Source organism: Aotus nancymaae, unplaced genomic scaffold (assembly GCF_030222135.1).
Source record: "Aotus nancymaae isolate 86718 unplaced genomic scaffold, 86718_ANA_hifiasm-v0.15.2.pri h1tg000049l, whole genome shotgun sequence".
Taxonomy (NCBI): Eukaryota; Metazoa; Chordata; class Mammalia; order Primates; family Aotidae; genus Aotus; species Aotus nancymaae.
This window is the reverse complement of record NW_026988463.1, coordinates 20,284,571-20,312,421: the sequence shown is the minus strand read 5'-3', so window position 1 is coordinate 20,312,421 and position 27,851 is coordinate 20,284,571. Positions and strand designations below refer to the sequence as shown.

Genomic DNA, 27,851 nt, shown 5'->3' with positions numbered 1-27,851 from the left:
CTCCGGGCCGACCAGGGGCGTGGCTAGGATCCAGGGGGCGGAGCGGGAGCGTGCCCACTTCGAAGGGTGGGGCGGGACAGAGGCGGGGCCAAAACACAGGGAGGGTGCGAGGCAAGGTCTGGGAGTAGTCAGCGGCACGGCCAGGACTCGAGCGGCGAGGCTAGGTCTGGAAGGCGGCTCAGGGGCGTGGCCAGGATTCAAGCGAAGGAGCGGAGGCGTGCTCAAACCCAGAAGGCGGGGCAAGGTCTGGGAGTAGTCAGCGGCACGGCCAGGACTCGAGCGGCGAGGCTGGGTCTGGAAGGCGGCTCAGGGGCGTGGCCAGGATTCAAGAGAAGGAGCGGAGGCGTGCTCAAACCCAGAAGGCGGGGCAAGGTCTGGGAGTAGTCAGCGGCACGGCCAGGACTCGAGCGGCGAGGCTGGGTCTGGAAGGCGGCTCAGGGGCGTGGCCAGGATTCAAGAGAAGGAGCGGAGGCGTGCTCAAACCCAGAAGGCGGGGCAAGGTCTGGGAGTAGTCAGCGGCACGGCCAGGACTCGAGCGGCGAGGCTGAGTCTGGAAGGCGGCTCAGGGGCGTGGCCAGGATTCAAGAGAAGGAGCGGAGGCGTGCTCAAACCCAGAAGGCGGGGCAGGGGCTGGTACCAGCCGAGGGAGCTGGGCGAGGGCAAAGGTGCAGCAGGGCCCACCCCGGCGGGTGGCGGACGGTGGACTGTCAGAGGCGCTTCATGGCGGCCTGTAGAGGTTGCAGGCCTAGGAAGTGCAGGGCCAGGGCGAGCAAACCTAGGAGCAGCAGCAGTCCGAGCAGCAGCCGCAGGAGCGTCTGCGCCGTGGAGCTGCGGGGCAGCCGGCTAGTGGACTGCACGTATCGCTCCACGGCGTCGGCTAAGCTGAACTTGTCCGGCGCATAGCCGAGCTGGGCCCGGGCCTTGGCTATCTGGAAGGTGTGCGTCACGGCCACGCTGCGCACCTGCGGGGACAGGTGGGGCATCCGAGGGCGGGGCTCGTGGGAAGGGGGCATCCTCTACCTCGCTGTTCACGGAAAGGGAAAAGAGAGGGCAGGAATGTCCCCTCCATTGCACAGCGATTTAAAAGAACCCAAGTGCAGCGTCTTGCTCTTGCGATGCCCTCATTAGGGAGGACTTCCTTTCTTCTTTCCATCTTCATTTTTATTGGAGGTTGCCCCTCTGCATCGCCCCCTCCAGCCCCGCTGAATTCGCACCCTATTTAACCCCTTGATCCTTAAGAAGCAGAGATCTCACCCCTACACTCCTCTTCCCGGCCTAGCACGGTGCTGGGACTCGGGAGGCCCTTGATACATTCTTAGGCATCCGCGAGGAGAAGCTGAACACCTGCCAGAAACGACCTTGGCTTCCTGCCCCCGGCTCCAGACCAACTGTGGCTAGGCGGGCCCCAGGCGCAGCCTTCACGCCCTCGCTTATTAACTAAGCTTCCCTGAGAGGTATTCAATTATGCAGAACTGATTACTCTCTAAGCTGTGTTTCCCCTGCTGCCAGATGGCTTGGGGCCCACTGGTTTCAAGGGTAGTAATGACAGCTGTCAGTTAAGGAACACACACCCTGCACTTGGCCTGGGCTAAATCCTTTCTACGCCTTACCTCATTTAATCCTCTAACGTGGTACTAGCACTATCTGTTCTGTGTATACTTGGAAAACGGTCAGAGAAGTTGAGTGACTTGCCAGGGGTCACACAGGGGAGCCAGATTTTAGCCTAAGTCTTTCCCTGCTGTGCTGGCACCTGGAGATGCCCTCCCACCTGACTCATTTCTTCTCTTGTTCTTCAGTCAGACCCTGGGGAAGAGTTCATCAGCTGCTGGATTCTTCAATGCCACTGAAACAGCCCCTGGGGTCAAACCTGTGGTCTTGGATGCTTAATTGGGGGTAAGGAGAGAGGCCAGTATTTATCCCTTTTTGTCCCAGTCAGCAAGTGCAGGGCTTTGAGGAGCACAGGAGCTGAGTTACGCTAGATAAGCAAGGTCCCTAACACACCTAGATGTCTCTAGATGTCACCTCCTCTGGGAAGCGTCCTCTGACTTCCTCAGAGTTGGCCTAGGTGCCCCTTCTGTGTGCGCTGGCTTTCTTGTGATTTTCCCAAGAATGGCTCTAATTACACTGTTGAGTTGCCTGGTCAATGGGATGTCTTCCCCTTTGGACTAGGAGCTCCCCGAGGGTAAGGACTATGGTCTTCTCGCCTCCACTGCTTAGCTCAGTGCCTGGTACTAAAGGAAATGCTCCATACATGCTAAATGCATAAAAGGCTGTAAAGTCAAACTGGAGGGCTGGTTGCTGTGTCACAGATTGACCAGCAGAGGGTACCCGAGCCACAGCCAAGGAACTTCCACAGTTAAGGAGACTACCCCAGGGCTGAAGAAGGAAATTTCCAACTTAAGGAGCCACATCCCTGCCTGATCACAATTCAGCAGCAGCCTGGCACCTATTTTATATGGATGCGATTCCTGATGCGTTTCAAAAGCTAATAGTTAAGCCTGAAATCACTGAGGTCTGGGTTCGAATCCTAGCTCGCCATTTAAGTGAGTGACCATGGGCAGGTTATTTCACTGTGTGTCTCATTTCCTCCTCTCTGGAGTCTACAACTCAGAGTGGTAATGAAGATGAAATGAAATAAAGCACAGTGGCTGGCATATTGTCATCACCCAAGAGATGGTCACTATCATCTTATTCTCTCCTCTACTAATCTAGATGGCTCAAAGGAGAAGTCACTCCTTCTTTCTGCATTCTCCCTCTCTGACTCCCCTGGTTAAAGAACACTAAACATGGAGTTTAAAGCCAACTCCAGTATGGTGTGGCCCTGGACAAATCACTAATTTTCCTCATGCTCAGTTTTTCATCATAAAATGGAGATCACGATCTTTTTGACGTTTCTAACTTAGCAGGGCATCAGAGATAATCAAACAAGAGAGTGGGCTGGAAGGATTTTTGCAAATAACCTCAACCGCCACCTACTGCTTTGCTATTTACAGTCTGCGATGAAAACATCCTCTTTTTTAACTAAGAAAATATAAACCTGCATCATCATTCTTATGAGAGTAGTATTCTGAGCCAGGCATGGTAGCACATGCTTGTAATCTCAGCTACTTAAGAGGCTGAAGGGGGAGAATCACTCACTCTCTCTCTCTCTCTCTCTCTCTCTCTCTCTCTTTTAGGGGTAGGGTCTCCATCTGTTTCCTAGGCTGAAATACAGTGGTGTGATCATGGCTCACTGCAGCCTTGAACTCCTGGGCTCAAGCGATCCTCCCACCTGAGCTGGGACTAAAGGAACGCACCACCTTGCCTGGCTAATTTTAAAATTTTTTGTGGAGATGAGATCTTGCTATGTTTCGCAGGCTGATCTCAAACTCCTGGCCTCATGGGTGTGGCCAGGATTCAAGGGGTGGAGTGGAGGTGCGCTCAAACCCAGAAGGCGGGGCAGGGGCTGGTACAAGCCCAGGGAGGTGCTTACAAGTGATCCTCCTGTCTCAGCTTCTCAAAGCACTGGGATTATAGGTGCAAACCACCACACCTGGCCAAAAGGATCTCTTGAGCTCAGGAGTTTGAGACCAGCTTGGACAACATAGTGAGACCCTGTCTCATAAAAAGAATTATATTCTGTATACAGTAGGTACTTAATATATACTTATTCAGTAAACATGAACTATCAGCTGTTTTGTGTGTGTGTGTTGAGAGTTGGTGGGATTGGTAACATTCAAAGGAGTGAATGGCCTGAAACTTGCCTTTGGGAGCCCCCAGTCTGGCTGGAAAGACAAGATGCTTATGAATGAAAGAACAGTGATGATGGATGGGCTTGGAGCTGTCACATTTCAGACCCAGAAGGCACAGCCTCAGCAAAAGCTCAGAGGTTGGGGTGATCGTAACAGAGCTAGCACCAGCTTTGGACCCACATGGAGACCTCAGACAAGCATCTGTCATCATGGCATCAAAGGGGTAAGGAGTGGCAGCAGTGGGGGTGGCAGGGAGAGGTGGGAAGGGAGGGAGGGGAAGCAGGGCTGGGGCTCCCATAGCAGCAGCTCACTTACCTCACTCCGGGTGAGCAGCGGTGGGAGGTTGCAGATGGGTCTCAGGGCCAGATGCAGGTGCTCCATCACTGCCGCTGTGGGAAGGGAGGGGACCAGTGACCAGGGGCCTCGCATTATGCAAAATCCTGGGAGGCTCTCAGGGACAAATCAATGGGGGGCATTTTGCTTTGCTAGAGGTCACTTTGCAAAAGTCATTGGATTCCTTTAAATCAGCAGCCCATGCTGGGGTGCCTTGTTTAGCTGTGAAATAAGTCACAAGTAACTTGTTTTTAATATTAAAGGACTGGGACGGGTGCAGTGGCTCAGGCCTGTAATTCTAGCACTTTGGGAGACTGAGGTGGTTGGATTGCCTGAAATCAGGAGTTTGAGACCAGCCTGGCCAACATGGTGAAACCCCATCTCTACTAAAAATACAAAAATTAGCCGGGCGTGGTAGTGGACACCTGTAATCCCAGCTACTGGGGAGGCTGAAGCAGGAGAATCGCTTGTACCTGGGAGGCAGAGGTTGCAGTGAGCTGAGATTGCATCACTGTACTCCAGCCTGGGCAACAGAACGAGACTCTATCTCAAAAAAAAAAAAAAAAAAGCCAGGCGCGGTGGCTCACGCCTGTAATCCCAGCACTTTGGGAGGCTGAGGTGGGCAGATCATGAGGTCAGGAGTTCAAGACCAGCCTGGCCAACATAGTGAAACTCCATCTCTACTAAAAATTCAAAAATTAGCCGGGCGTGGTAGTGGACACCTGTAATCCCAGCTACTGGGGAGGCTGAAGCAGGAGAATCGCTTGTACCCGGGAGGCAGAGGTTGCAGTGAGCTGAGATTGCATCACTGCACTCCAGCCTGGGCAACAGAACGAGACTCTATCTCAAAAAAAAAAAAAAAAAAAAAAAAAAAAGCCAGGCGCAGTGGCTTACACCTGTAATCCCAGCACTTTGGGAGGCTGAGGTGGGCGGATCATGAGGTTAGGAGTTCAAGACCAGCCTGGCCAACATAGTGAAACTCCACCTCTACTAAAAATTCAAAAATTAGCCAGTCGTGGAGGCATGTGTCTGTAGTCCCAGCTACTTGGGAGGCTGACAGGAGAATCACTTGAACCCAGGGGTTGGAGGTTGCAGTGAGCTGAGATCATGCCACTGCACTTTAGCCTGGGCGACACAGCAAGACTCTGTCTCAAATAAAATAAAATACAAAATTAAAGGACTGAAGCTTTAAAAAAAATCTGAGCAGATTCAAAGTTATTCATATAATAATCTCGTCTCACTTCTACTCCAATTTGCTCTCTAGAATTGGAGAGAAGGAGGTTGGAGTAACAGTCCTTAAACTGGGCTGCACATGGGACCAATTTAAAAAACATACTGGTTCCTGGTCTATCATGATCTACCTATTTTATTAAAAAAAAAAAAAATACTGGTGAGAGCCAGGTATGGTGGCTCATGCCTGTAATCCCAGTATGGGAGACTGAGGAGGGAGGAGATCTTGAAGCCAGGAGTTCAAGACCAGCCTAGGCAACAAAGTGAGACCCTCCTCCATCTCTAAAAAATTTTTAAAAATAGTCAGCACAGAGGTGCATGCCTGTTATCTCCACTACTCTGGAGGCTGAAGTGGGAGGATTGCTTCAGTTCAGGAGTTCTATACCAGCCGGGGTAACACAGCAAGACCTCCATCTCTACTAAAGTATGAAAATCAGCTGGGCCTGGCGGAAGGAGCCTGTAGTCCTAGAGGCTTGAGAGGCTGAAGCAGAGGATTGCTTGAGGCCAGGAGGTTGGGTCTGCAGTGAGCTCATCATGCCACTGCACTCCAGCCTGGGCAGCAATGCAAGACCCTGACTCAAAAAATAAAAAATACTGACACTTCCCTCCTGCTTCCTCCCTGCTGATCTCAATTTAATTGGTCAATGGTGTGGCTGAGACATTTCTCTGTTTTAAAAGCTCTCAGGTGACTGTAAAGTGCAACCCGGGTTGAGAAGCACGGAGTTACTTTTAGCTCACTGGGAATTGGGAACACATTTACAATCCTCTCCAAGTGCCCACAGCTGTGGCTCAAGGCCAGGAGTGCCAATCACTGTGACAGTGCTGCATGTGAGAAGTTGCTCTGCACGTGTACCATGGTGAACACAAATTTGCAAGCCCCTGCTTTTAATAGCAAGCCACTGGATGCATTTAAAATACAACAGGCGTCCCTGGAACGCAGCTATTTGGGCTGGAGGGCTACCATCCCCTCAGCCTGGTCACTCCATGTCTGAAGCCTGCTCTGCCTTCCAGCTGGGAGGAGGCCAGTAGATGGGTGCTGGGGACAGAGGGAAGGGCAGCAGCCAGGATGCACTGTCGGGGGTGGAGGTGGGAGTCGAGATTGACCTTCAGGGACAGGAGGAGAATCTGGGATCAAAATGGAGTCTCTGTTTGTTCTAAAGCAGCTCTAACTTCAGAGTGACCTTGGGGGACAGAACAGCCCCAGGGCTCCCTGCCCTCCTGACTGGCATGGGACCTCCCAGCAGCGCCACGAGGAGCCTGCCAAGCCCAGGTGTGAATTCTGCTCTCCCACTTTCTTACTGTGGCACCTTGAGCAAGTCGCTAACCTCTCAGAGCCTCAGCCACCTCATCTTTGCAATGGGCCCATTATAGCTGCCTTGCATGTGGGAAAAGGTGGGACTAGGGTGTGGAATTTAAGGAGGCACTTGCTCCCAGCACCAGGCAAGTGCAAAACCAGGCTTGGAGTTGCTGCTCGACCTCCTTAAATTTTGCATCCACAGTGCCTCACTGTCCTCATCCTAGTCCTGGCCCTGAGTTTTTTTCTTTTCTATTTTAAAATTTTGAGAGTCTCGCTCTGTCACCCAGGCTGGAGTGCAGTGGTGCAATCTCTGCTCACTGCAGCCTTCGCCTCCTGGGTTCAAGCGATTCTCCTGCCTCAGCCTCCCAAGGAGCTGGGATTACAGGAATGTGCCACCACACCCGGCTGGTTTTTGTACTTTTAGTGGAGACAGGGTTTTATCATGTTGGGCAGGCTGGTCTGGAATTCCTGACCTCAGGTGATCTGCCTGCCTCAGCCTCCCAAAGTGCTAGCATTACAGGCGTGAGCCATGGCGCCTGGCCCTAATTTTCAATTAAGGCTATGCAAGGTACACCTGGGGCACAGAGGGCTTTACTACCCACACTCCTTTCCTTACCTGTCAGGTAGACCCAGGAAGTAGGCACCTGGATCCAGGGCTGGCTGTACCCCAGCTTCTCAAACTGCAAAGAAACACGACCTGGGGTGAGAACAGGTTGTTGAGGGGCTGGTGTGGAAAGGCCACACGCTCCCTCTACTGGGGGCCAGCGGAGGTACCTCCTGTCTCCCCCGCAACCCACCCCAGGGGGCAGACCCTGCAGCCAACACCAAGCCTGTGCCAGTCTTGAAAGGAAATCCACACCTTGACCCAGAAAACCCAAGGAGGAATTGAAAGCATGGGATAGTTAAAAAAAAAAAATTGTTTTGCAGAGATCGGGGGTCTCACTATGTTGCCCAGTCTGGTCTCAAACTCCTGGCCTCAGGCATTCCTGCCGCCTCAGCCTCCCAAAGTGCTGGGATTATAGGCATGAGCTGTTACACCTGCCAGGTAGCTTTTTAACTTGGGATTATTCACATCATTTAATTATCACCTACATCTGTCTGTATCTGAGACACTCCAAGGCACTTACGTAGAATCTGATTTTTCCAGAATTGACTTTTCTGTTATTAAAGAGAAAACAACAACAACGCAGCGTGTGTGCGGAGGGCGGTAGGGATGCAGCAGAACGGGCTGGCATGGGATAAAGTGAGCCCTTGACTGGCATAAACATTCTCCAGGTCAGGAGAAAAACTGTCCTCTAGCCTGGGCTTTCTGGTCTAGCCCTTCCAGACAAGCCTGGCTGCTAGGAGTCTGGGCTGCTCTAGAGGACACCAGAGTTCCTGGGCTGCCGTGTGGGGAGCCCCCAAAGACAAAACACCACCTCCCTTGCGCTTTTATCTCTTCCACATACCTCTTTCAGAGCCTCAACACATAACAGGTGGTTCTCAAGCAAACCTCCACAGGGCTAGAAGTGAACGTAAATCTGGAAGCATCAAGACCAGCCTGGCCAACATGGTGAAACCCTGTCTCTACTAAAAATACAAAAATTAGCCAGGAAGGGTGGTGCGCACCTGTAATCCCAGCTACTCAGGAGGCTGAGGAAGGAGAATTGCTTGAACCTGGGAGGTGGAGGTTGCAGTGAGCTGAGATTGTGCCACTGCACTCCAGCCTGGGTGACAGAGTGAGACTCTATCTCAAAGAAAAACAAAACAAAACAAAACAAAACATACTGGCCTTGGCGGCTCACGCCTGTAATCCCAGCACTTTGGGAGGCCAAGGCGGGTGGATCACCTGAAGTTGGGAGTTTGAGATCAGCCTGACCAACGTGGTGAAACCCCATCTGTACTAAAAATGCAAAATTAGCCGGGTGTGGTGGTGCATGCCTGTGATCCCAGCTACTCAGAAGGCTGAGGCAGGAGAATGGCTTGAATCTGGGAGGCAGAGGTTGTGCTGAGCCATGATCGAGCCATTGCACGCCAGCCTGGGCAACAAGGGTGAAACTCCATCTCAAACAAACCAAAAATGCCTGGAAGCAGGGTGGAAGAGAATTGCAGGTAACTGAGGAGCACATGGTGCCCCTCAAGGGCTCCAGCCAGTTCCAGTGTTGCCCAGTGAATACTATTGCCAGAGCTGTTTTTTAAAAAACTGATTTTTAGAGACAGGGTCTTGTTCTGTTACCCAGGCTGGAGTGCAGTGGTGCAATCTTGGCTCACTGCAGCTTTGAACTCCTGGGCTCAAGAAATCCTCCCACCTCAGCTGCTCAAGCAGCTGGAACCACAGGTGCACCACCATCACATCTGCCTAATTGAATTACTATTTTTGCAGAGACAGGTTCTTGCTTTGTTGCCCAGGCTGGTCTCAAACTCCTGGCCTCAAGCGATCCTCCTGTGTTAGCCTCCCAAAGTGCTGGGATTACAGATGTGAGCCATCTCACGGGGCAAAGAGTTGGTTGGTTTTTAACGTGAAATCTTCTGGCCTTTTAGAAATAGAAAAGGACAAGAAGAGAAGGCCAAAGGCCGGGCGCAGTGGCTCATGCCTATAATCCCAGCACTATGGGAGGCCGAGGTGGGTGGATCACTTGAGGTCAGGAGTTCTAGACTAGCCTGGCCAACATGAAGAAACCCCATCTCTACTAAAAATACAAAAATGAGCTGGATGTGGTGGCATGCACCTGTAATTCCAGCTACTCAGGAGGCTGAGGCACGAGAATTGTTTGAACCCGGGAGGCAGAGGTGCAGTGAGCCGAGATTGCGCCACTGCACCCTAGCCTGGGCGACAATAGAGAAACTTCATCTCAAAAAAATAAAAAAAAATTTTTAAAGAAGAAGAGAATGTCAGGGATCCCAGAATGATCATTCGGGGTGGGGGGCATCTGGGCACCTACCAGTGGGGCCATCCACTCAAAGAGGTTGACGCTCTCCCCATCGTTGATGTAGTATGCCTGCCCACTCTGAAGGGGACATGTGGGAGGGGACAGTCAGCCTTCTCTCCAGCAGCCTGGCCCCACCCTTCCAGATGGCTCCCAGCAGCTGCTCCAACCCTGAGTTCTCTGGAGCAGCCCCAAGACCTGAGGACACACTGGAGCTATTCCCCGTGAATTCCAGGATGACCACACTGACTAGCTGTGTGACCTCCATGGAGTTGCCCAACCTCTCTGTACTTCAGTTTCTTCCTCTGAGTAATGGGAGGATAATATTGAGATCTCCCTCTTGGACTGTTGTGAAGATTAAAGGAGACAATATGTGTGGAGGCTTAGAATTTGGCAACTGTTATTCTGGGATCAACAATGCCAACCTCACATGGTCATAGAGAAGAGCTAACGATGCTCTATAAGGAATTCCACACCCCACCAACCTGCTTCCCCCAAGCTTCCCTGGGCTGAGAGTCCCACCAGCCATCTGAAGTTGGGGGGAAATCTTGTGTGCCATCCAGGAATCCCCTAGGGATGGGGCGCCCTGCCTCCAGCCCTGCGGGGAAGGTGGTTGGGGGCATCACAGGGGACTCACAGCCACGTAGCCCTTGGCCGCGGTGAGGGCTTTGGCTGCCAGCACATGTGCCTGCACCAGATTGTGCACGTGGACCCAGTTCATCTGTGCCTTGCGGTCCCCAAATCGGAACATGAACAGCCTCTTCTTGATGTGGCCCTGGTGGAGAGGGGTGGGTGGTAAACATAGGCTTGTGCCCAGAGTGGCTTTGCATTCCATCTAGATGCTGATGGCTCCCCAGGTTCTAGCTCCAGGCCAGGTCCCTGTGTTCCAGGCTCATGTATCCAATGACCTCTGGATATCAACACCAGGTTGTCTAACAGACTACTCAAACTCACCAGCTCCTGGAGCAAGCATCTGACCATCCCTCTCACCCCACGCCTCCCTTCCTTCCCAGTGGACTGGTCAGTTCACTGTGCTGCTTGGGCTAAAACCCTAAAGCCACCTTTGACTCTCATTTGTCTTATATGCCATGTCCAACCCACCTGCAAATCCAATTGGCTCAACTGTTAAAATCTATCCAGAATCTGACCGCTTCTCGCCACTCCGACAGCCACCCTCTTCTCACCTGGACACAGAGTTCTTCCTAACTGGTCCCTCTGTGTCCACCCTCAGCCCCTGTAGTCTGTTCTCTGCCCAGCGAGGCAGATTCTTTTTTTTTCTTTCTTTTTTTTTTACCCAGCCTCCTGCAGGTAAGATTCTTTGATTTCTTTTCTTTTCCTTTTTTTCTGAGATGGAGTCTTGCTCTGTCGCCCAGGCTGGAGTACAGTGGCGAGATCTTGGTCACTGCAACCTCCGCCCCCTGAGTTCATGCAGTTCTTCTGCCTCAGCCTCCTGAGTAGCTGGAATTACAGGTGTATGCCACCATGCTCGTTTTGTATTTTTAGTAGATACAGGGTTTCACCATGTTGGCCAGGCTGGTCTCAAACTCCTGACCTCAAGTGATCCACCTGCCTCGGCCTCTCAAAGCGCTGGGATTACAGGCCTGAGCCACCAAGCCCTGCCTGAATTTAACATGTTCATTGTTTATCATCTATCTCTTCATGTGAGATGATAAACCCCACAAGGACAGGAATCATCTGTTTTGTTCACTGATCTGTCCTCAAACCTAGAACAGTGCGGGGCACATATAGTTCGATATGTATTTTCTGAATGAATGAGTAAATGAATGGGAAGAGAGTCACTGGGGCTGACCACATCCCTTAAGAACCCAGTTAACTAACTAAATAAATAAATAAATTGCCAGGTGCAGTGGCTCATGCCTGTCATCCCAGTAACTGGGAGGCTGAGGCAGGAGGATTGGTTGAGGCCAGGAGATTGAGACCAGCTTGGGCAACATAATGAGACCCTATCTCTATCAAAAATAAAAACAGTCAATCAGGCATGGTTGTGCACACTTATAGTCACAGCTACCTGGAAGGCAGGAGGATCACTTGAGTCCAGGATGTGGAAGCTGCAGTGAGCCGTGATCACACCATTGCACTCTTGCCTGGGTGATAGAGTGAGACCCTGACTGTAACAAAAAGACATACAGCCAAGCAGAGGAATGTTTTGAAACTGCAGACTGGCACTTCTCCCCACTAATAACTGTGGCTTCTCATGATCCTGCATTCCCAGATTGAATCCAGCTACAGGGACCTAATGCTCCTTCCTAAAACAATCATGATCTTTCTCACTTCCAGGTTTGTCCCCAAGCTGTCCTCTCTGTTTGGCCTCTCTTCTCTCTACCACCTCATTTCCTTGGTTAATTCCTTTCTCTCTTTTCCAACAACACAGACATCACTTCCTCCAGGGAGCCCTCCTGGGTTTCCCCTACCAGGCCCATCTTCTTGTGCTCCTCTCTTCACAGCCCTCCCATACTGAAGCTGTGACTGCGGTGTCTGTCTCCCTGAGAAATTTGAGGACAGGGCCCAGAGCCCCTTGTAGTATATTTCTGGCACCTATATTTCCGGCAAGCCTTTAGAGAGAGGCTCTCTGTATGAAGACACTTGTGCTCCCAGCATGGGAGAAACCATCCAGGCTGCAGGGAGCCCCCATGGGAGTAAAGGCAACAGGCTCCCTTCTGCCTTTTTGGGGTCACAGCTCTATGGCTCCTCTACCCATGCCTTGGCTTGGCTGGTACACTCTGAGACCTCTGTTCCTGCCAGGAGCTCTGAGGGGCCTGGGGACCAGTGGGGACATCCTGTAGAACCGAGGGTCCCAGGCTCGGGACACTTAGACTCAAGACTGGTGCAGGGACCATGGGCTGGGAGGGCCTGACCAATGTGCACCTCGGCCAGGATCCTTCTCTGACTCGGGTGCTGAAGGTGGGGATGACATACCGCCACACGGGGCAGGTGCCTCTGCTCTTCAGGGCCGTAGATCCCTGGGGGCCGGAGCACACACGTCCGAAGAATGCCTCCTCCTAGCACACAGGGAAGCGTGGTCAGGGGTCAGGGGAGGAGCAACCCACAGGGAGAGGGAGAGAGAGGCCACCTCTATCTCCTGGTCCTTACCTGGACAGGTTAGAGAGGAAGAGTGGCCCAGGGGCTTCCTCGTTCAATTTGTTATTCTTTTAGTCAATTAGTCATTCAACAGACACTACTCAGAGTCTCACTCCTACCTCCAACCCCCCTGCCCCCAACCCTGGTTGGATCCTGTAAAGAATGTAAATGAGGCCGGGCGCAGTGGCTCACGCCTATAATCCCAGCACTTTGGGAGGCCGAGGCAGGTGGATCACGAGGTCAAAAGATCGAGACCATCCTGGTTAACATGGTGAAACTCCGTCGCTACTAAAAATACAAAAAATTAGCTGGCATGGTGGCACGCGCCTGTAATCCCAGCTACTCAGGAGGCTGAGGCAGGAGAATTGCCTGAACTCAGGAGGCGGAGGTTGCGGTGAGCCGAGATCGCGCCATTGCACTCCAGCCTGGGTAACAAGAGCGAAACTCCGTCTCAAAAAAAAAAAAAAAGAATGTAAACGGTACCTGCCCTCCCAGCCCTCACAGTGCAGTCACAGAGTTAAGAGCCAGATGCCAGATGCAAACATCTGCACAGGCGGTCTGTTTATCAAGAACTCGGCAGAGTGATTTCCTTTGACACTCCTTGAGAGTACCATTGTGCCCATTTTACAGATGCACATAGATGCACACGCCCTCATGCCCATAGCTCTTGTTCCCTCTTTTTTCTTTTTTTAAAATACGGAGTCTTATGCTGCCGCCCAGTCTGCAGTGCAGTGGTGCAATCTTGGCTCACTACAACCTCTGCCTCCTAGGTTCAAGCAATGCTCCTGCTTCAGCCTCCCAAGTAGCTGGGATTATAGGCACCCACCACCACACCCGGCTAATTTTTGTATTTTTAGTAGAGATGGGGTTTCACCATGTTGGCCAGGCTGGTCTCAAACTCCTGACCTCAAATGAGCCGCCTGCCTCAGCCTCCCGAAGTGCTGGGATTACATGCGTGAGCCACCATGCCCAGCTTTGTTCTCTTCTTTTTCTAATCATCAGTTGGATAAGGACCAGGAGAGGTCCTTATGTATAGGTAAGGATGATATAATAGATATCTAAGAGACAAGGACTCTCAGAGAGGTCCTTCCATGTTCCTGGTGTTCTGGCATGCCAAGGTCAGAGCTGTTATAATCCCTGCCTATGGATAAAAGAACCATAGCTCAGAGAAGGGATGTGATTTGCTTCCAGTCACACAGTTCAGCGCGGTGGAACTGAGATGGGGACCCGAAGTCCACACCGTTTCCCCTAATGCCCCTGCTTCTCAGCAGTAAGGCGAACAGTAAACGCTGCCTTTCAGCTCACTGAGCCTTGGTTTCCTCACCTGGAAAATGGGTGCTTTGGAAGTGGGGGTGGCTGCTATACTTTCCAATCAATGGAGAAAGGAAAGACTAGAGCCGCGCAAAAGAGCCGGGCTTTGTCCCCCTTTCACTGCTCTATCCCAGTGGAGTTCCCCAGACCTGGACAGAGCTGCATCCGGGGCCTCCCAAATTCTCCACTGGAGGGACCCAAGTGGAAGAAGTGGGTGAACATGTCTCTCCTGGGGCAATCTGGGAGTACAGTCTGAAGGGCTGCCACAGACATATGTCAATCTTGTCTTAAGAACACCTACTAGCTGGTAGCAGTGGCTCATGCCTGTAATCTCAGCATTTGGGGAGGCCAAGGCAGGAGGATTGCTTGAGCCCAGGAGTTTGAGACCAGCCTGGGCAACATAGTGAGACTGTTTCTAATATATATATATATATATATATATATATATATATATATATATATATATATATAAAAGAACACCTACAAAATTTTCAGTTTATAATAATTCATGCTTTTTTTTTTTTTTTGCAACAGAGTCTCACTCTGTTGCCCAGGCTGGAGTGCAATGGTGCAATCTCTCGGCTCATTGCAACCTCTGCCTCCCAGGTTCAAGTAATTCTCCTGCCTTAGCCTCCTGAGTAGCTGGGATTACAGGCACCCACCACCACACCTGGCTAATTATTTTTAGTAGAGATGAGGTTTCACCATGCTGGCCAGGCTGGTCTCAAACTCTTGACCTCAGGTGATCCACCCGCCTCGGCCTCCCAAAGTGTTGGGATTACAGGTGTAAGCCACCGTTCCCGGCCATAATTCATGTTTAAGATGAAAAAAATTTTCTTTTATTTTTATTGCCACATAATAATTGTAGATATTCATGGGGTAAGGTGTGATGTTTTGGCTGTGAAGTTTAGAAAGCAAGGGATACCTGAGGTTTTTCCATGCATGAATACAATGTGTAATGATCAAATCAGGGTAATGAGCATATCTATTAATATCATCTGGAACGTTTATCATTTCTTTGTCTTGGGAACGTTCATATCTATTGCCTGGGCAACAAAGTGAGACCCCATCTCTGACAAAAAAAAAACAAAAAAAAAACCAGGCACCATGGTGTGCGCCTATAGTCCCAGTGTTCTGGGAGGCTGGGGTGCGGAAATCGCTTGAACCTAAGAGTTTGAGGCTGCAGTGAGCCATGATAGCACCACTGCCCTTCAGCCTGGGTGACAGAGCAAGACCGTGTCTCAAAGAAAAAAAAAATCCACTCTTCTAGCTATTTGGAAATGCACAACAGTTGTTAGTTATAGTCACTATGTAGTGCTACAGAATGCTAGAACTTTAAAAAATATATTTTAAAAAATTTTAAATGACTTTTTGTTTTTGAAATGGAGTCTTGCTCTGTTGTCCAAACTGGAGTGCAATGGCACGATCTCAGCTCACTGCAACCTCCGCCTCTCAGATTAAAGAGATTCTCCTGCCTTAGCCACCCGAGTAGCTGGGATTACAGGCACGTGCCATTATGTCCCGCCGATTTTTGTAGTTTCAGTAGATGAAGTGTTTCGCATGTTGTCCAGGCTGGTCTCAAATGCCTGACCTCAGGTGATCCACCTGCCTCAGTCTCCCACAGTGCTGGGATTACAGGTGTGAGCCACTGCACCCAGTTTAATGACTTAATTAATTAACTTTTTTAGAGACAGGATCTCACTCTGTTGCCCAGGCTGAAATGCAGTGGTGTCATCACGGCTCACTGCAACCTCCCAGGCTCGAGCAATCGTTCTACCTTAGTCTCCCAAGTGGTTGGGACTATAGGCTCATGCCACCACACCCAGCTAATTTTTATTTTTATTTATTTATTTTATTGTTTTTGAGACAAGCTTGCTCTGTTGCCCAGGCTGGAGTGCAGTGGCGCCATCTCGGCTCACTGCAACCTCCACCTCTCAGGTTCAAGCAATTCTCCTGCCTCAGCCTCCCGAGTAGCTGGAACTACAGGCACCCACCACCACACCCAGCTAACTTTTGTATTTTCAATAGAGACGAGTTTTCACCATATTGGCCAGGCTGGTCTCCTGACCTTGTGATCCACCCACCTCAGCCTCCCAAAGTGCTGGGGTTACAGGTGAGCCACTGTGCCCCACCTTAATTTTATAAATTAATTAACTCCCAGCCCCAACTTCTCAACTAAAATGGAGCCTCTGGGAAGAGGTTCCACTCTCTCTCCCTCCCAAGGCTCAGGTTCCCGAAGGGGCTGAACCTTGGTATGGAATCCCAGGGTGGGTCATCTTCTATGACTGCTTTCCTTTGGGGAACCCCTCCCCCTCTGCATGAGGTCTTAGGGGGTCCATCAGTTTAGAAGGTGGCCATGGGATGTTCTCACCCAGGAGGGGGACTCTTGATATCATTGACACTGGGGACTAAAATCCTAGGAATAGAGTCACCCGGAGGAGACTGGTCATCAGTTCCTGCCACCCAGGTCCCTGAAGCTGCCTTAACACTGTCCTTTCCAAGCCCTGGTGGTTGCATTTCTAGAAATCTATTTTCCAGAAGCTAGCCCACATCCTTCCCAGATAAGTTCCCTTTCTCCTGATAAATGAGCTGGGGCCAGTGTCTCTGGGTCATAACCGAATGCCCTAACTGCTACATCCTCTAAGCCCCTCACTTTACCTTGAGGACAAGTGCAGTGGGTTAATGGTGGCCCCCTAAAGATATATCCATGTCCCAGAACCTACTGATGTCACCTTATTTGGAAAAAGGGCCATTGCAGATGTCATTGAGGATCTCAAGATGGATCATCTTGGGTTATCGAGGGGGGGCCCTCTATCCAATGACAAGTGTCCTTATGAGACTCACAGAGAAGAGACAGATTGAAAAGAGGAAAGGCTGTGTGAAGGCAGAGGCAGGGGCTGGAGCAATGCAGCCAGAAACCAAGGAATGCTGGGGCCATCAGAAACTAGAAGAGACGAGGAAGGAGTGCAGGCCAGGCACAGTGGCTGACACCTGTAATCCCAGCACTTTAGGAGGCCAAGGTGGGCGAATCACCTGGGGTCAGGAGTTCAAGACCAGCCTGGCCAACTGGTGAAACCCCATCTCTACTAAAAATACAAGTTTGCCGGGAATGGTGGCGCATGCATGTAATCCCAGCTACTCAGGAAGCTGAGGCAAGAGAATGGCTTGAACCCAGGCAGAGGTTGCAGTGAGCCCAGATCACCCCACTGCACTCCAGTCTGGGTGACAGAGTGAGACTCCATCTCAAAGAAAGAAAAAAAAAAAAAGGAAGGAGTGCAGCCTACCCAAGCCTCTGGGAGTGCAGCCCAGCTGACACCTTGATCTCAGACTTCTGGCCTCCAGGATGGTGAGAGAAGAAATGATTGTCTTTTGTTTCTTTGTTTTTGAGGGAGGGTCACAGCTCACTGCCATCCTGATCTCCCTGGGCTCAGGTGATCCTCCCCCCTCAGCCTCCTGAGTAGCTGGGATCACAGGCATGCACCACCACACCCAGGTCATTTTTGTATTTTTTGTAGAGACAGAGTTTTGCCATGTTGCCCGGGCTGGTCTTGAACTCCTGGGCTCAAGCAATCCTCCCGTCTTGGCCTCCCAAATGGCTGGTATTACAGGTGTCAGTCACCGCGTCCAGCCCATTTCTATTGTTTTAAGCCATCAAGTTTGGGTGGCATCATTTGTCATGAAAGCCACAGGATACTAACACACCCAGAGACAGAAGACGGGAGGACATAACTGCATTAACACTGAGCTGGGATCTGCATGCCTCAGGATTCTGCTCTCAGGACTAGGGACCCCTGCGCCGAGTCAGAAGAACAGTTTCAGGAACCCGCTTGGATAGGAGGGAGTGGAAATGACCCCAGGTGACTGCAGCTGGACTCCTGGAAGGCAGGTATCGGGTGAGCTTTCCTGTAAACAGCCTGCAGCTAATTTTAAACTCGGGGTCACCTGGGCATAGTGGGGGGAGGTCGGGTTGCAGCTGATGTTGGCAGGCGGGGCATCAGACAGCTACTTCGCAGAGGGCCAGGGTATCCGTGACTCTCCTGACCATGGAAAGCTGCAGATGCTCATATAAATAATTCTTGGCTGGAGGATTAGGTGTCTAGAGTACAGGTTGCTGAGCTGGCCGGCGGAGGCCCCAGGTAGAGGAAAGAATTCAACTGCACAAGACTGAACCCCTGGGAAAACAGCAGGATAGTTCCACTGGGATCAGGGGTCCAGGCCTGACTGGCCCAGGGTGATGGGGAGTGGGGTGGGAAAGATTTTAGGGAAAAGAGCCGTTGCTCAGGGACCTGCTTAGCTGGGGCTACAGCGCTGCACAGTGATTAGGCCCCAGGCTCTGGTGTTAAACTCTCTTGGGGTTCAAATCCCACCTCTACCACCTAATAGCAGTATGACCTTCAGTGAAGTCAGTTCATCTGTCTCAGTTTTCTCACTTGTACATTGAGAATTAGCAATTTTTTTTTGAGATGGAGTCTCGCTCTGTCACCCAGGCTGGAGTACAGTGGCACAATCTCAGCTCACTGCAACCTCTGCCTCCCAGATTCAAGTAATTCTCCTGCCTCGGCCTCCAGAGTAGCTGGGATTACAGGCATGCGCCACCAAACCGGCTAATTTTTTTTTTGTATTTTTAGTAGAAATGGGGTTTCACCATATTGGCCAGGCTGGTCTCGAACTCCTGACCTTGTGATCCACCCACCTCAGCCTTCCAAAGTGCAGGGATTACAGGCGTGAGCCACCGTGCCCGGGGGAGGATTATAATTTTTAAGCCCTCTGACTCTCCAAATCCACTTGGCTCTCAAGTTTAGATGGTTTTGATAGTAAAGGAAAACGAAGTTATCTGATTCTTTTTACTTTTTGAATTTTAGAAAGCAATATAAAAAATATATATATATTTTGTACAGACAGGATTTTGCCATGTTGTCCAGACTGGTCTCGAACTCCCGAACTCAAGCCATCCACCCACCTCTGCTTCCCAAAGTGCTGAGATTACAGGCGTGAGCCACCACACCGACCCAACTTTCCTGATAATCTGGATAGCATGAAATTTATCTGAATAAATTTGGCTCTGAAGTGTAGAAAGCAAGGGATACCTAAGGTTTTTACCTAAAAGGGGTGTTGTGAAGAGTCAATTAGACCTTTGCATATAAAGTTAGCATGCAATCTGTGGGAGAAGAGCCCATGAAAATAAAAAGAGATAAAACTAAAATAAAGGAAAAAGTAGAATAAAGAATGGGGCTGGGAGTGGTGGCTCATGCCTGTGATCCCAGCACTTTGGGAGGCCGAGGCAAGAAGATCACTTGAGGCCAGGAATTTGAGACCAGCCTGGACAACATAGTGAGACCCCATCTCTACAAAAAAATTTAAAGTAAGCTTGGTGTGGTGGCACATGCCTTCTGTTCCAGCTACTTGGGAGGCTGAGGCAGGAGGATTACTTAAGCCCAGGAGTTCAAGGCTGCAGTAAGCTATGATTGTGCCATTCCACTCCAGCCTGGGCAACAGAGAAGACCCTATCTCTAAAACAAACAAATAAATAAGACAGCCAAGGTGGATTTTTCTGGGAAGTCATTGAAGCTTGAGCTTTTGGGCCTCTCCCTTGCAAGGCCCTTCCAAAGTGTTATACATCTCATTCCACACTCATCATTTGGTATTCTTTTGTGTAAAGAGGGCCCCTAAAGCAGGATTCACTCCTGTGCAGTAGAAAAGAGAGCTAGACTTGGGTTTGCTCAAGTCGCTTCCCCACCTGACTGTGTAAGGACAGACACTGGGCCTGACTTCTTCTGGGCTGTATCCCTGGAGGGGCACAGGCATACAGCAGGTGCTCAGAATGTGCCGAACGACGAACAGCCAAGGCCCTGGGAAACTGTCCTTTGAAAGCAAGGCGGGCCTTGGACACACATTAGCATGAATCACACGTATATGTTGGAGGAGGCAGCAGTGGGCAGGTGCGTTTGGTATAAGCAGAGCCCCACGATACTCACCTGGGAGAGGCGTCCCATTGGCCATGAGGGTCAGTTGGTCGGCGATGGCTTTGGTTCGGGAATAGTGGTCTATGTGCTGCCAGACACCAGGGAAAACAGAACCACCAGAGAGGGTCAGCAATGCTGCTGGCAATGCCTGCCCAGCCTGGCCAGCCCCAGGGCTGCACCTTCCCTGGGGAGTCCCAATGGGATATGGCCAAGCCCTGAGCCCCATGGCCACTTCTCTCCCCCTGGGTGGGAGAACAGTGCATCTCCTTCCAGAGCCACAGGAGCAGAGGAGCACTGGGTTCAGAGCAGCAGCAATGACCGAGGCAGCCCGACTCAGGGAGGCTGCTGCCAGCCCCAGACGCCTGCCCTGCAAGGCTGATGCTGGACACCTGCTGGGTGAATTACCTATACGTGGCCGTTTTGTGTTCACATGACATTTTCACATTGCTTATCTCATTTCCTGCTCTGCACAGCCCCATGGTGATAGTGTTATCATGTTGGGATGAAGAAACAGAGGCTTCTCCAAGTGCGGTGGCTCATGCCTATAATCCCAGCACTTTGGGAGGCCCAGGAGGGAGGATCGCTTGAGCCCAGGAGTTTGAGACCAGCCTGGGCAACACAATGAAACCCTGTCTCCACTAAAAATACAAAAATTAGCTGGGCGTGGTGGCGGGCACTTATAGTCCCAGCTACTCGAGAGGCTGAGGTGGGAGGATTACCTGAGTCCGGGAGGTTGAGGCTGCAGTGAGTCGAGATCATGCCACTGCACTCCAGTCTGAGTGACAGAGCAAAGCAAGACCTTGTCTCAAAACAAACAAACAAACAGAAAAAAACAAGGCCTGTAACCCCAGCACTTTGGGAGGTCAAGGCAGGTAGATGGCTTGAGGCCAGGAGTTCAAGATCAGCCTGGCCAACATGGTGAAACTCCGTCTCTACTAAAAATACAAAAATTAGCTGGGCATGGTGGCATGCACCTGTAATCCCAGCTGCTTGGGAGATTGAGGCAGGAGAATTGCTTGAATCCAGGAGGTAGAGGTTGCAGTGAGTCGAGACCATGCTACTGCACTCCAGCCTGGCAACAGAGCAAGACTCTGTCTCAAAAAAAAGAAAAGAAAAGAAAAAAAAGAAACAGAGGCTCAAAGGGCTTAAGTGATTTGTTCAGGGACAGGATCACATGGGTAGAATGTGGCCAGGTTGAGGCTAAGGCCAGGCCTGTCTGATTTCAATGCCCCTGCAGGTGTGACCAGCTGAAAAAAGAGTGCTGAAGCCACCCAATTTTCAGGGCCTCTTCCTGCTAGGACACATCCTGAGTTGTGAAACCCACCCTGCTTCCACCCATCCCTACCCTCTGAGCTGTGGGTCCCAGGACGTGGGCCCCACCCACCTCTCCTGGAAGACAGGTACCTCGTCCAATGGGAAATACGGCACGGAGTCCTCATTGCCCTGCTCTATGGGCTTCCCGCCAAATGCAACGTTGACAGTGCTGGTATAGATGAGCCTCGGAACCCGCCGGCGAACACAGACTGCAGCAACAGGTGCACAGAGCAACAAACACACACACACACGTGCACAGACACAGACACACACACAGGACACGTGTGAGCAGGGAGTCAGCTGAGGAGGTGCCATGCAGATCTCCACCAAGTCTTCAACACACAACTTGGCCCCCCAGGACCCTCCCAGAATCTAGAGCTGTTCAGGAGGGAAGGGTCTCCTGCCCTTAACTGAGGGTGCAGGTCAAGTTCCAGCTCCATGGGTCCCTGGGAACCAGGCCTGCTCCTTATTCTTTCTCAACGTGGCTTGGACCCTGAGCTACCTTGCCAGAGACAGGTCAGAAGAAGGTCTCACTGGATGGAGACATAGAAAAAGATCTCTAGAATCAGAGACACGTGGGATCAGGCAGGACATGCCCAGGCAGCCCACACATGGGTCTTCAATTTTGGTGCTTCGGCAACTTTTCATTGATTGACTGATTGAGATGGAGTTTTGCTCTTGTTGCCCAGTCTGGAGTGCAATGGCGCGATCTCGGCTCACCGCAAGCTCTGCCTCCCGTGTTCAAGTGATTCCCCTGCCTCAGCCTCCTGAGTAGCTGGGATTACAGGCATGTGCCACCACACACAGCTAATTTTTGTATTTTTAGTAGAGACGGGGTTTCTCCATGTTGGTCAGGCTGGTCTCGAACTCCTGACCTCAGGTCATCTGCCCACCTCGGCCTCCCAAAGTCCTGGGATTACAGGCATGAGCCACCATGCCCAGCCTTATTTATTTTAAAATCTTATTTATTTATTTGAGACAGAATTTCGCTCTTGTCACTCAGGCTGGGGAGCAGTGGTGTGATCTCGGCTCAGTGCAACCTCTGCCTCTCAGATTCAAGAAATTCTCCTGTCTCAGCCTCCCAAGTAGTTGGGACTACAGGCATCTACCACCACACCTGGCTAATTTTTTTGTATATTTAGTAGAGTGGGGGTTTCACCATGTTGGCCAGGCTGGTCTCGAAGTCCTGACCCCAGGTGATCTACCCCAGTCGGCCTCCCAAAGTGGTGGGATTACAGGCGTGAGCCACCCAGCCAGGCCAGCTTCTGCAACTTTTCTTTCTCCAGCCCCTAAACCCTGAGAGGTAACTCTGTTCCCCATGTTCCCAGACATGCTAAGGCCGCACTGACACACCCATGCAGGGCCCTGGGCAGGTCTGCAGTGCACCAAGGTTGTGCTGCCCACAGGCCCTCCCTTTGATGGTCGGAGGGTCCCACCTCTGTCTCCCAGTCCTACACCCTGGGAGTCAGGCCTGAAGCAGGAGAAGGGAGAGAGGGGGAGGTATACAGCAGGTCATACCCAGCTCTGAGCACCTACCATCAATCACTAGTTTGGTGCCTCCGACATTTATAGACTCAATCTGCTCTTTCTGCATCTAAAAGACAAGACAGTGAGAAAGTAATGGTGCTACCCATGCCTTCTTGCTGAGGCTGGAGGGCTGAGCTTGGCATCAGGGGGGACGGGTGGGGCAGCAGGATGTTCAGCTCAGAAGCAGGGATCCCGAAGGCCCACCAGGAAGGTGGGTGCCAGACTCTGCCACCATCTTCCTGGGTTGCCAGGGAAGGTTCTGCCCCACATCTGGCCCTCAGCAACCTCATCTGTGAAATGAGGGCTGACCTCCTCCCCTGGGTGACAGGTAGGACCTAATAAGACACTTGAGAGGACGTGGTACAGTGCCTGGCACAAAAGAGGGGCTCAGAACCTGTTGGGTCATTTTCCTGCTCTCAAAGCCTCAGTTTCCCTATCTGTAAGGTGGACGTGGTAATATGGGCTGGGCCTTCATGAGGGAGCTGGGGTGTGAAAAACAAAAACTAGGCCACTATGAGGGCTCCTGTGAGCCAGGGAAAGGGCGAGGGCTTCCTGATCCACAGTCTCATTTAATTCTCTTAACACCAGGAGGTGAGCTCCATGCCTATATTTTAGCTATATTTATTCTTTATTTTTGAGATGGAGTTTCGCTCTTGTTGCCCAGGCTGGAGAGCAGTGGTGCAACCTCAGCTCACTGCAATTGCTGCCTCCCAGGTTCAAGTGATTCTCCTGCCTCAGCCTCCCAAGTAGCTGGGATTACAGGCATGTGCCACCATGCCCGGCTAATTTTTTTTGTATTTAGTAGAGACAGGGTTTCACCATGTTGGTCAGCCTGGTCTCGAACTCCTGACCTCAGATGATCCACCTGCCTCGCCTCTCAAAGTACTGGGATTACAGGCATGAGCCACCACACCCAACCTATATTTATTCTTTTAAGAATTTTTGGCCAGGCATGGTAGTTCACACCTGTAATCCCAGCACTTTGGGAGGCCGAGGCAGGTGGATCACCTGAGGTCAGGAGTTTGAGACCAGGCTGAGCAACATGGTGAAACCCTGTCTCTACTGAAAATACAAAAATTAGCCAGGTGTGGTGGTGTGTGCCTGTAATCTCAGCTACTCAGGAGGCTGAGGCAGAATTGCTTGAACCTGGGAAGCAGAGGCTGCAGTGAGCCGAGATCGCACCACTGCACTCCAGCCTGGGTGACAGAGTGAAATTCAGTCTCAAATAAATAAAGATAGAGATAGGGGTCTCATTATGTTGCCCAGGCTGGTCTCAAACTCGTGGGCTCAAGCAGTCCTCCCACCTTGGCCTCCCAAAGTGCTGGGATTACAGGTGTGAGCCACCGTGCCCGGCTCTATATCTATTCTTGTTGTGGCTGTTTTTGTTTCATAGGCAACACAATCAAGGTGAAAAAGAATTCAAACAGTAAGAAGAGTGTATGGTGAAAGGTTTCCCTCCCACTCCTGATTCCAAATCTTCCTTTCCCCTCCCTAAAGGCAGCCACCGTTAAATTTTCTGTGTTTCCAGAGATAATCTATGCTTGTTAATATCAGCATGTAAGCATGTGTGAGCATAGAAATAAACAGTTTCTTTCGCTTTTTTTTGTAAACAAACAGGAGAATGCCAAACACTGCTTTGCGCCTTGGAAACTGTTTTTTTATCTGCATACATTGAGTCAGCTCTTTCTTTTGAATGGCTGCAGAGAATTTCACTGTAAAAAACAATTTATTGGGCTGGGCATGGTGGCTCATGCCCGTAATCCCAGCACTTTGGGAGGCCAAGGCGGGGGGGATCACCTGAGGTCAGGAGTTCTAGACCAGCCTGACCAACACGGAGAAACCACATCTCTACTAGAAATACAAAATTAGCCGGGCATGGTGGCAGGTGACTGTAATCCCAGCTACTCAGGAGGCTGAGGCAGGAGAATTGCTTGAACCCAGGAGGCGGAGGTTGCGGTGAGCTGAGATTGCACCATTGCACTCCAGCCTGGGCAACAAGAGCAAAACTCCACCTCAAAAAAATAAAAACAAAAACAAAAAACACACAATTTATTTAAATAGTCCTGAACTGATGAGTTATTTCTAGTGTTTTGTTATTAAAAACAACGCTGCAAATGCACAGGTGAGTGTAATTTCTGAGTCAAGGGGTATCCGTATGTTTTGGTGGATACTATCACATTGCTCTCTGAAGAGGTTGTGATATTACTAATAGTAATGTCCTCACTTTCCAGATGATGAAAGAGGATCAGAGAGGTTAAGTAAACTTGCCCTAGGTAACACAGTTATAAAATGGCATAACTAGGGCCAGTCACGGTGGCTCATGCCTGTAATCCCAGCACTTTGGGAGGCCAAGGCAGGCGGATCACCTGAGGTCAGGAGTTTGAGACCAGCCTGGCCAATGTGGTGAAACCCTGTCTCTACTAAAAATACAAAAATTAGCCGGGCCTGGTGGCACATGCCTATAATCCCAGCTACTGGGGAGGGTATGGCAGGAGAATCGCTTCAACCTGGGAGGTGGAGGTTGCAGTGAGCCGAGATCATGACGTTACACTTTAGCCTGGGTGAAGAAGCAAGACTCTGTCTCAAAAGCAAAACAAAACAAACCCAAAAGGAAACAAACCAAAATGGCAAAACTAGTATTTGGTCTCATGGATGCAAGATGCAGGCTGGGAATAGCCCAAGTCCTTCCTACAGTAGGTGAAGCGTGAGAGGGAACGGATGGGCGTGAGGGCAGAGCCAGGGACTGGAACCCCACTCTGTCTAACTGCAGGTGTTGTGTGTGAGGAGCCCACCTTCTCAGCCCCGGACATTCCATAGGAAGCCACGTGGAAGACACAGTCCACCCCTTCGAAGGCACGGTACAGGGCTTCTTCATCTCGGACGTCAGCCTGAACCAGAGAAAAAAGAGATGAGGGCAGGGTGTTCAAGTCCAAGGCAAGAGATAACACCTCTGCACCTTGCCTGGTCTCAGAGCCGGCCCCCGACCCAGCCCAGCCTTTCCTCTGTAGTGTCAGGAAAGGCTGGTGGGGCAGGATTCACTAAAGGATTCTCCAGGGCGCTGTGGGCATCATCCCGTGCTCATTCAGCACACTCTCTAGGTCACAGAGGCTGGGCTAGGTTTATGTGCACTGTCTCATCAACTCCCAATGAGACCCTGTGAAGTCAGTGTTACTATTGTCCCCTTTCTGTGACCACAGCTGCCCAGCTGGCAGTGCCAGAGCTGGAGCTCAAACAGTCTGGCTTCAGAGTCTCTGCCCCTAAACTCCACACCACAGGTTTCACATCAAACACTCTCCCTGACCATCACCACCACCCCAGTCTACTAAGACCCTTGTCCCTGTACCTGGATGAACTCGGTTTCTGGGGACAGTTCCCACTGGGGTCTGCGGCGGTCAAGCAGAATGACGGAAGTGCCACTATTGGCCAGGTGGGATCCCAGGCTGAAGCCCAGGTAGCCTCCTCCTCCAGTCACCAGAACCTTCTGCCTGGCAGCCTTTGTGGGTTTGGCTTGAGTCTTCTGCTGTGGTGCTGGTGTTGGGGTTGCTGTTGACTCCCTGGGTTTGGGCCCAGTCCCAGACCCCTGTCTGAGCCCAGGCCCCTGTCTGACCCCAGGCCCTAGCTCTGGCTCAGGTGTAGACCCAGCTCCTGGCCCAGGTGCCAACCCAGATCCTAGACCAGGTACAGACCCAGATCCTGGCCCAGATGCCAACCCAGCTTCTAGACCAGTTGCTGACCCAGCTCCTGGCCCAGGTACAGACCCAGGTCCTAGACCAGGTACTGACCCAGCTCCTGGCCCAGGTACAGACCCAGGTCCTAGACCAGGTACTGACCCAGCTCCTGGCCCAGGTACAGACCCAGGTCCTAGACCAGGTACTGACCCAGCTCCTGGCCCAGGTACAGACCCAGGTCCTAGACCAGGTACTGACCCAGCTCCTGGCCCAGGTACAGACCCAGGTCCTAGACCAGGTACTGACCCAGCTCCTGGCCCAGGTATAGACCCAGATTCTAGACCAGGTGCTGACCCAGCTCCTAGACCAGGTACAGACCCAGATCCTGGCCCAGGTACAGACCCAGATCCTGGCCCAGGTACAGACCCAGATCCTGGCCCAGGTACTGACCCAGCTTCTGGCCCAGGTACAGACTCAGCTCCTAGACCAGGTGCTGACCTAGCTCCTGGTGCAGGTACTGACCTAGCTCCTGGTGCAGGTACTGACCCAGAGCCTGGCCCAGGCCCTAGACCTGGTCCAGTTCCTGAAACAGTACCAGGCCTCAGAACAGCACCAGAGCCCGCCTGAGGTTCTGGAATAGCTTTGGGCCCCAGTCCAGGTCCTGGAATGGCACCAGGCTTTGGTGCAGGCCCTGACTCAGACCCTAAACCAGACCTTGGAACTGAGACCTCTCCACAGGCCTGGCAGACAGGGCAGCTCTTCTCACCCTGGCCTGCAGCTTTGCAGGCCTCTGGGGAGGAGCCTAGGGGGTTGGGCTTCATCCTCTACTGAGCCATGCAGACCCAGAAACCGACCACCTGTGGGAAAAAAATAGAAGAAAGAATGCTCTAGAGTTGTTTCAAGTCACATAGATTATTAGACCTCTAGGAGGAGGGGAACTCCAGGTGGAAATTAGAGACTCTTTGAGTTCCCAGGGAACCCGTCCCTTTCAGAATCTCGAGAATCTCCAGTATGGGCTGGCCAAGGTGGCTCATGTCTGTAATCCCAGCACTTTAGGAGGCCGAGGCGGGCAGATCACTTGAGGCCAGGAGTTTGAGACCAGCCTGGCCAGCATGGTGAAACCCCATCTCTACTAAAAATGCAAAAATTAGCTGGGCGTGGTGGGCACAACTGTAATCCCAGCTACTCAGGAGACTAAGGCACGAGAATCACTTGAACATGGAAGGTGGAGGTTGCAGTGAGCTGAGATGGTGCCACTACACTCCAGCCTGGGTGATAGAGTGAGACTCAGTCTCAATAAACAAATAAAAATCTCCAGTGTGGCTGCTGTCTTCTGCACAGAGAGTCAGAGACAAGGCAGCCAAGACTTAGATTTTAGAGCTAGGGAAGTTGAAGTCTAAATCACACTGTGTGACTGAGGTTGATGGCAAGCATTCCTGACTTCTCTACCAGGTCCTTAAAATTCCAGTTTC

The 27,851-nt window shown here is 51.4% G+C and overlaps 1 protein-coding gene across 1 annotated transcript; it reads right to left on the bottom strand.

Moving 5' to 3' along the window:
* Positions 1–707: 707 nt before the first annotated feature.
* Positions 708–27,421, bottom strand: SDR42E2 (short chain dehydrogenase/reductase family 42E, member 2). Its single transcript, XM_064362564.1, has 12 exons — positions 26,579–27,421; positions 26,055–26,353; positions 25,504–25,599; positions 22,721–22,778; positions 21,275–21,393; positions 19,883–19,958; positions 12,435–12,517; positions 10,135–10,272; positions 9,513–9,578; positions 7,208–7,271; positions 4,047–4,120; positions 708–962 (listed from the first exon to the last, which is right to left on the bottom strand). The coding sequence occupies exons 1-12, from the start codon at positions 27,198–27,200 to the stop codon at positions 708–710; spliced, it is 1,950 nt and encodes a 649-aa protein (XP_064218634.1). The 5' UTR covers positions 27,201–27,421.
* Between the last annotated feature and the right edge of the window lie 430 nt (positions 27,422–27,851).

Bases quoted from the DNA above. Each gene is read 5' to 3' on its own strand.
- SDR42E2 (XM_064362564.1), bottom strand. From the start codon at position 27,200: ATGAAGCCCAACCCCCTAGGCTCCTCCCCAGAGGCCTGCAAAGCTGCA. The intron at 25,600-26,054 runs GTACAGGGACAA...TCTCTGGTTCAG, and splicing joins CAGAAACCGAGTTCATCCAG to GCTGACGTCCGAGATGAAGA. The intron at 7,272-9,512 runs GTAGGTGCCCAG...GTTTCTTTGCAG, and splicing joins TTGAGTGGATGGCCCCACTG to TTTGAGAAGCTGGGGTACAG.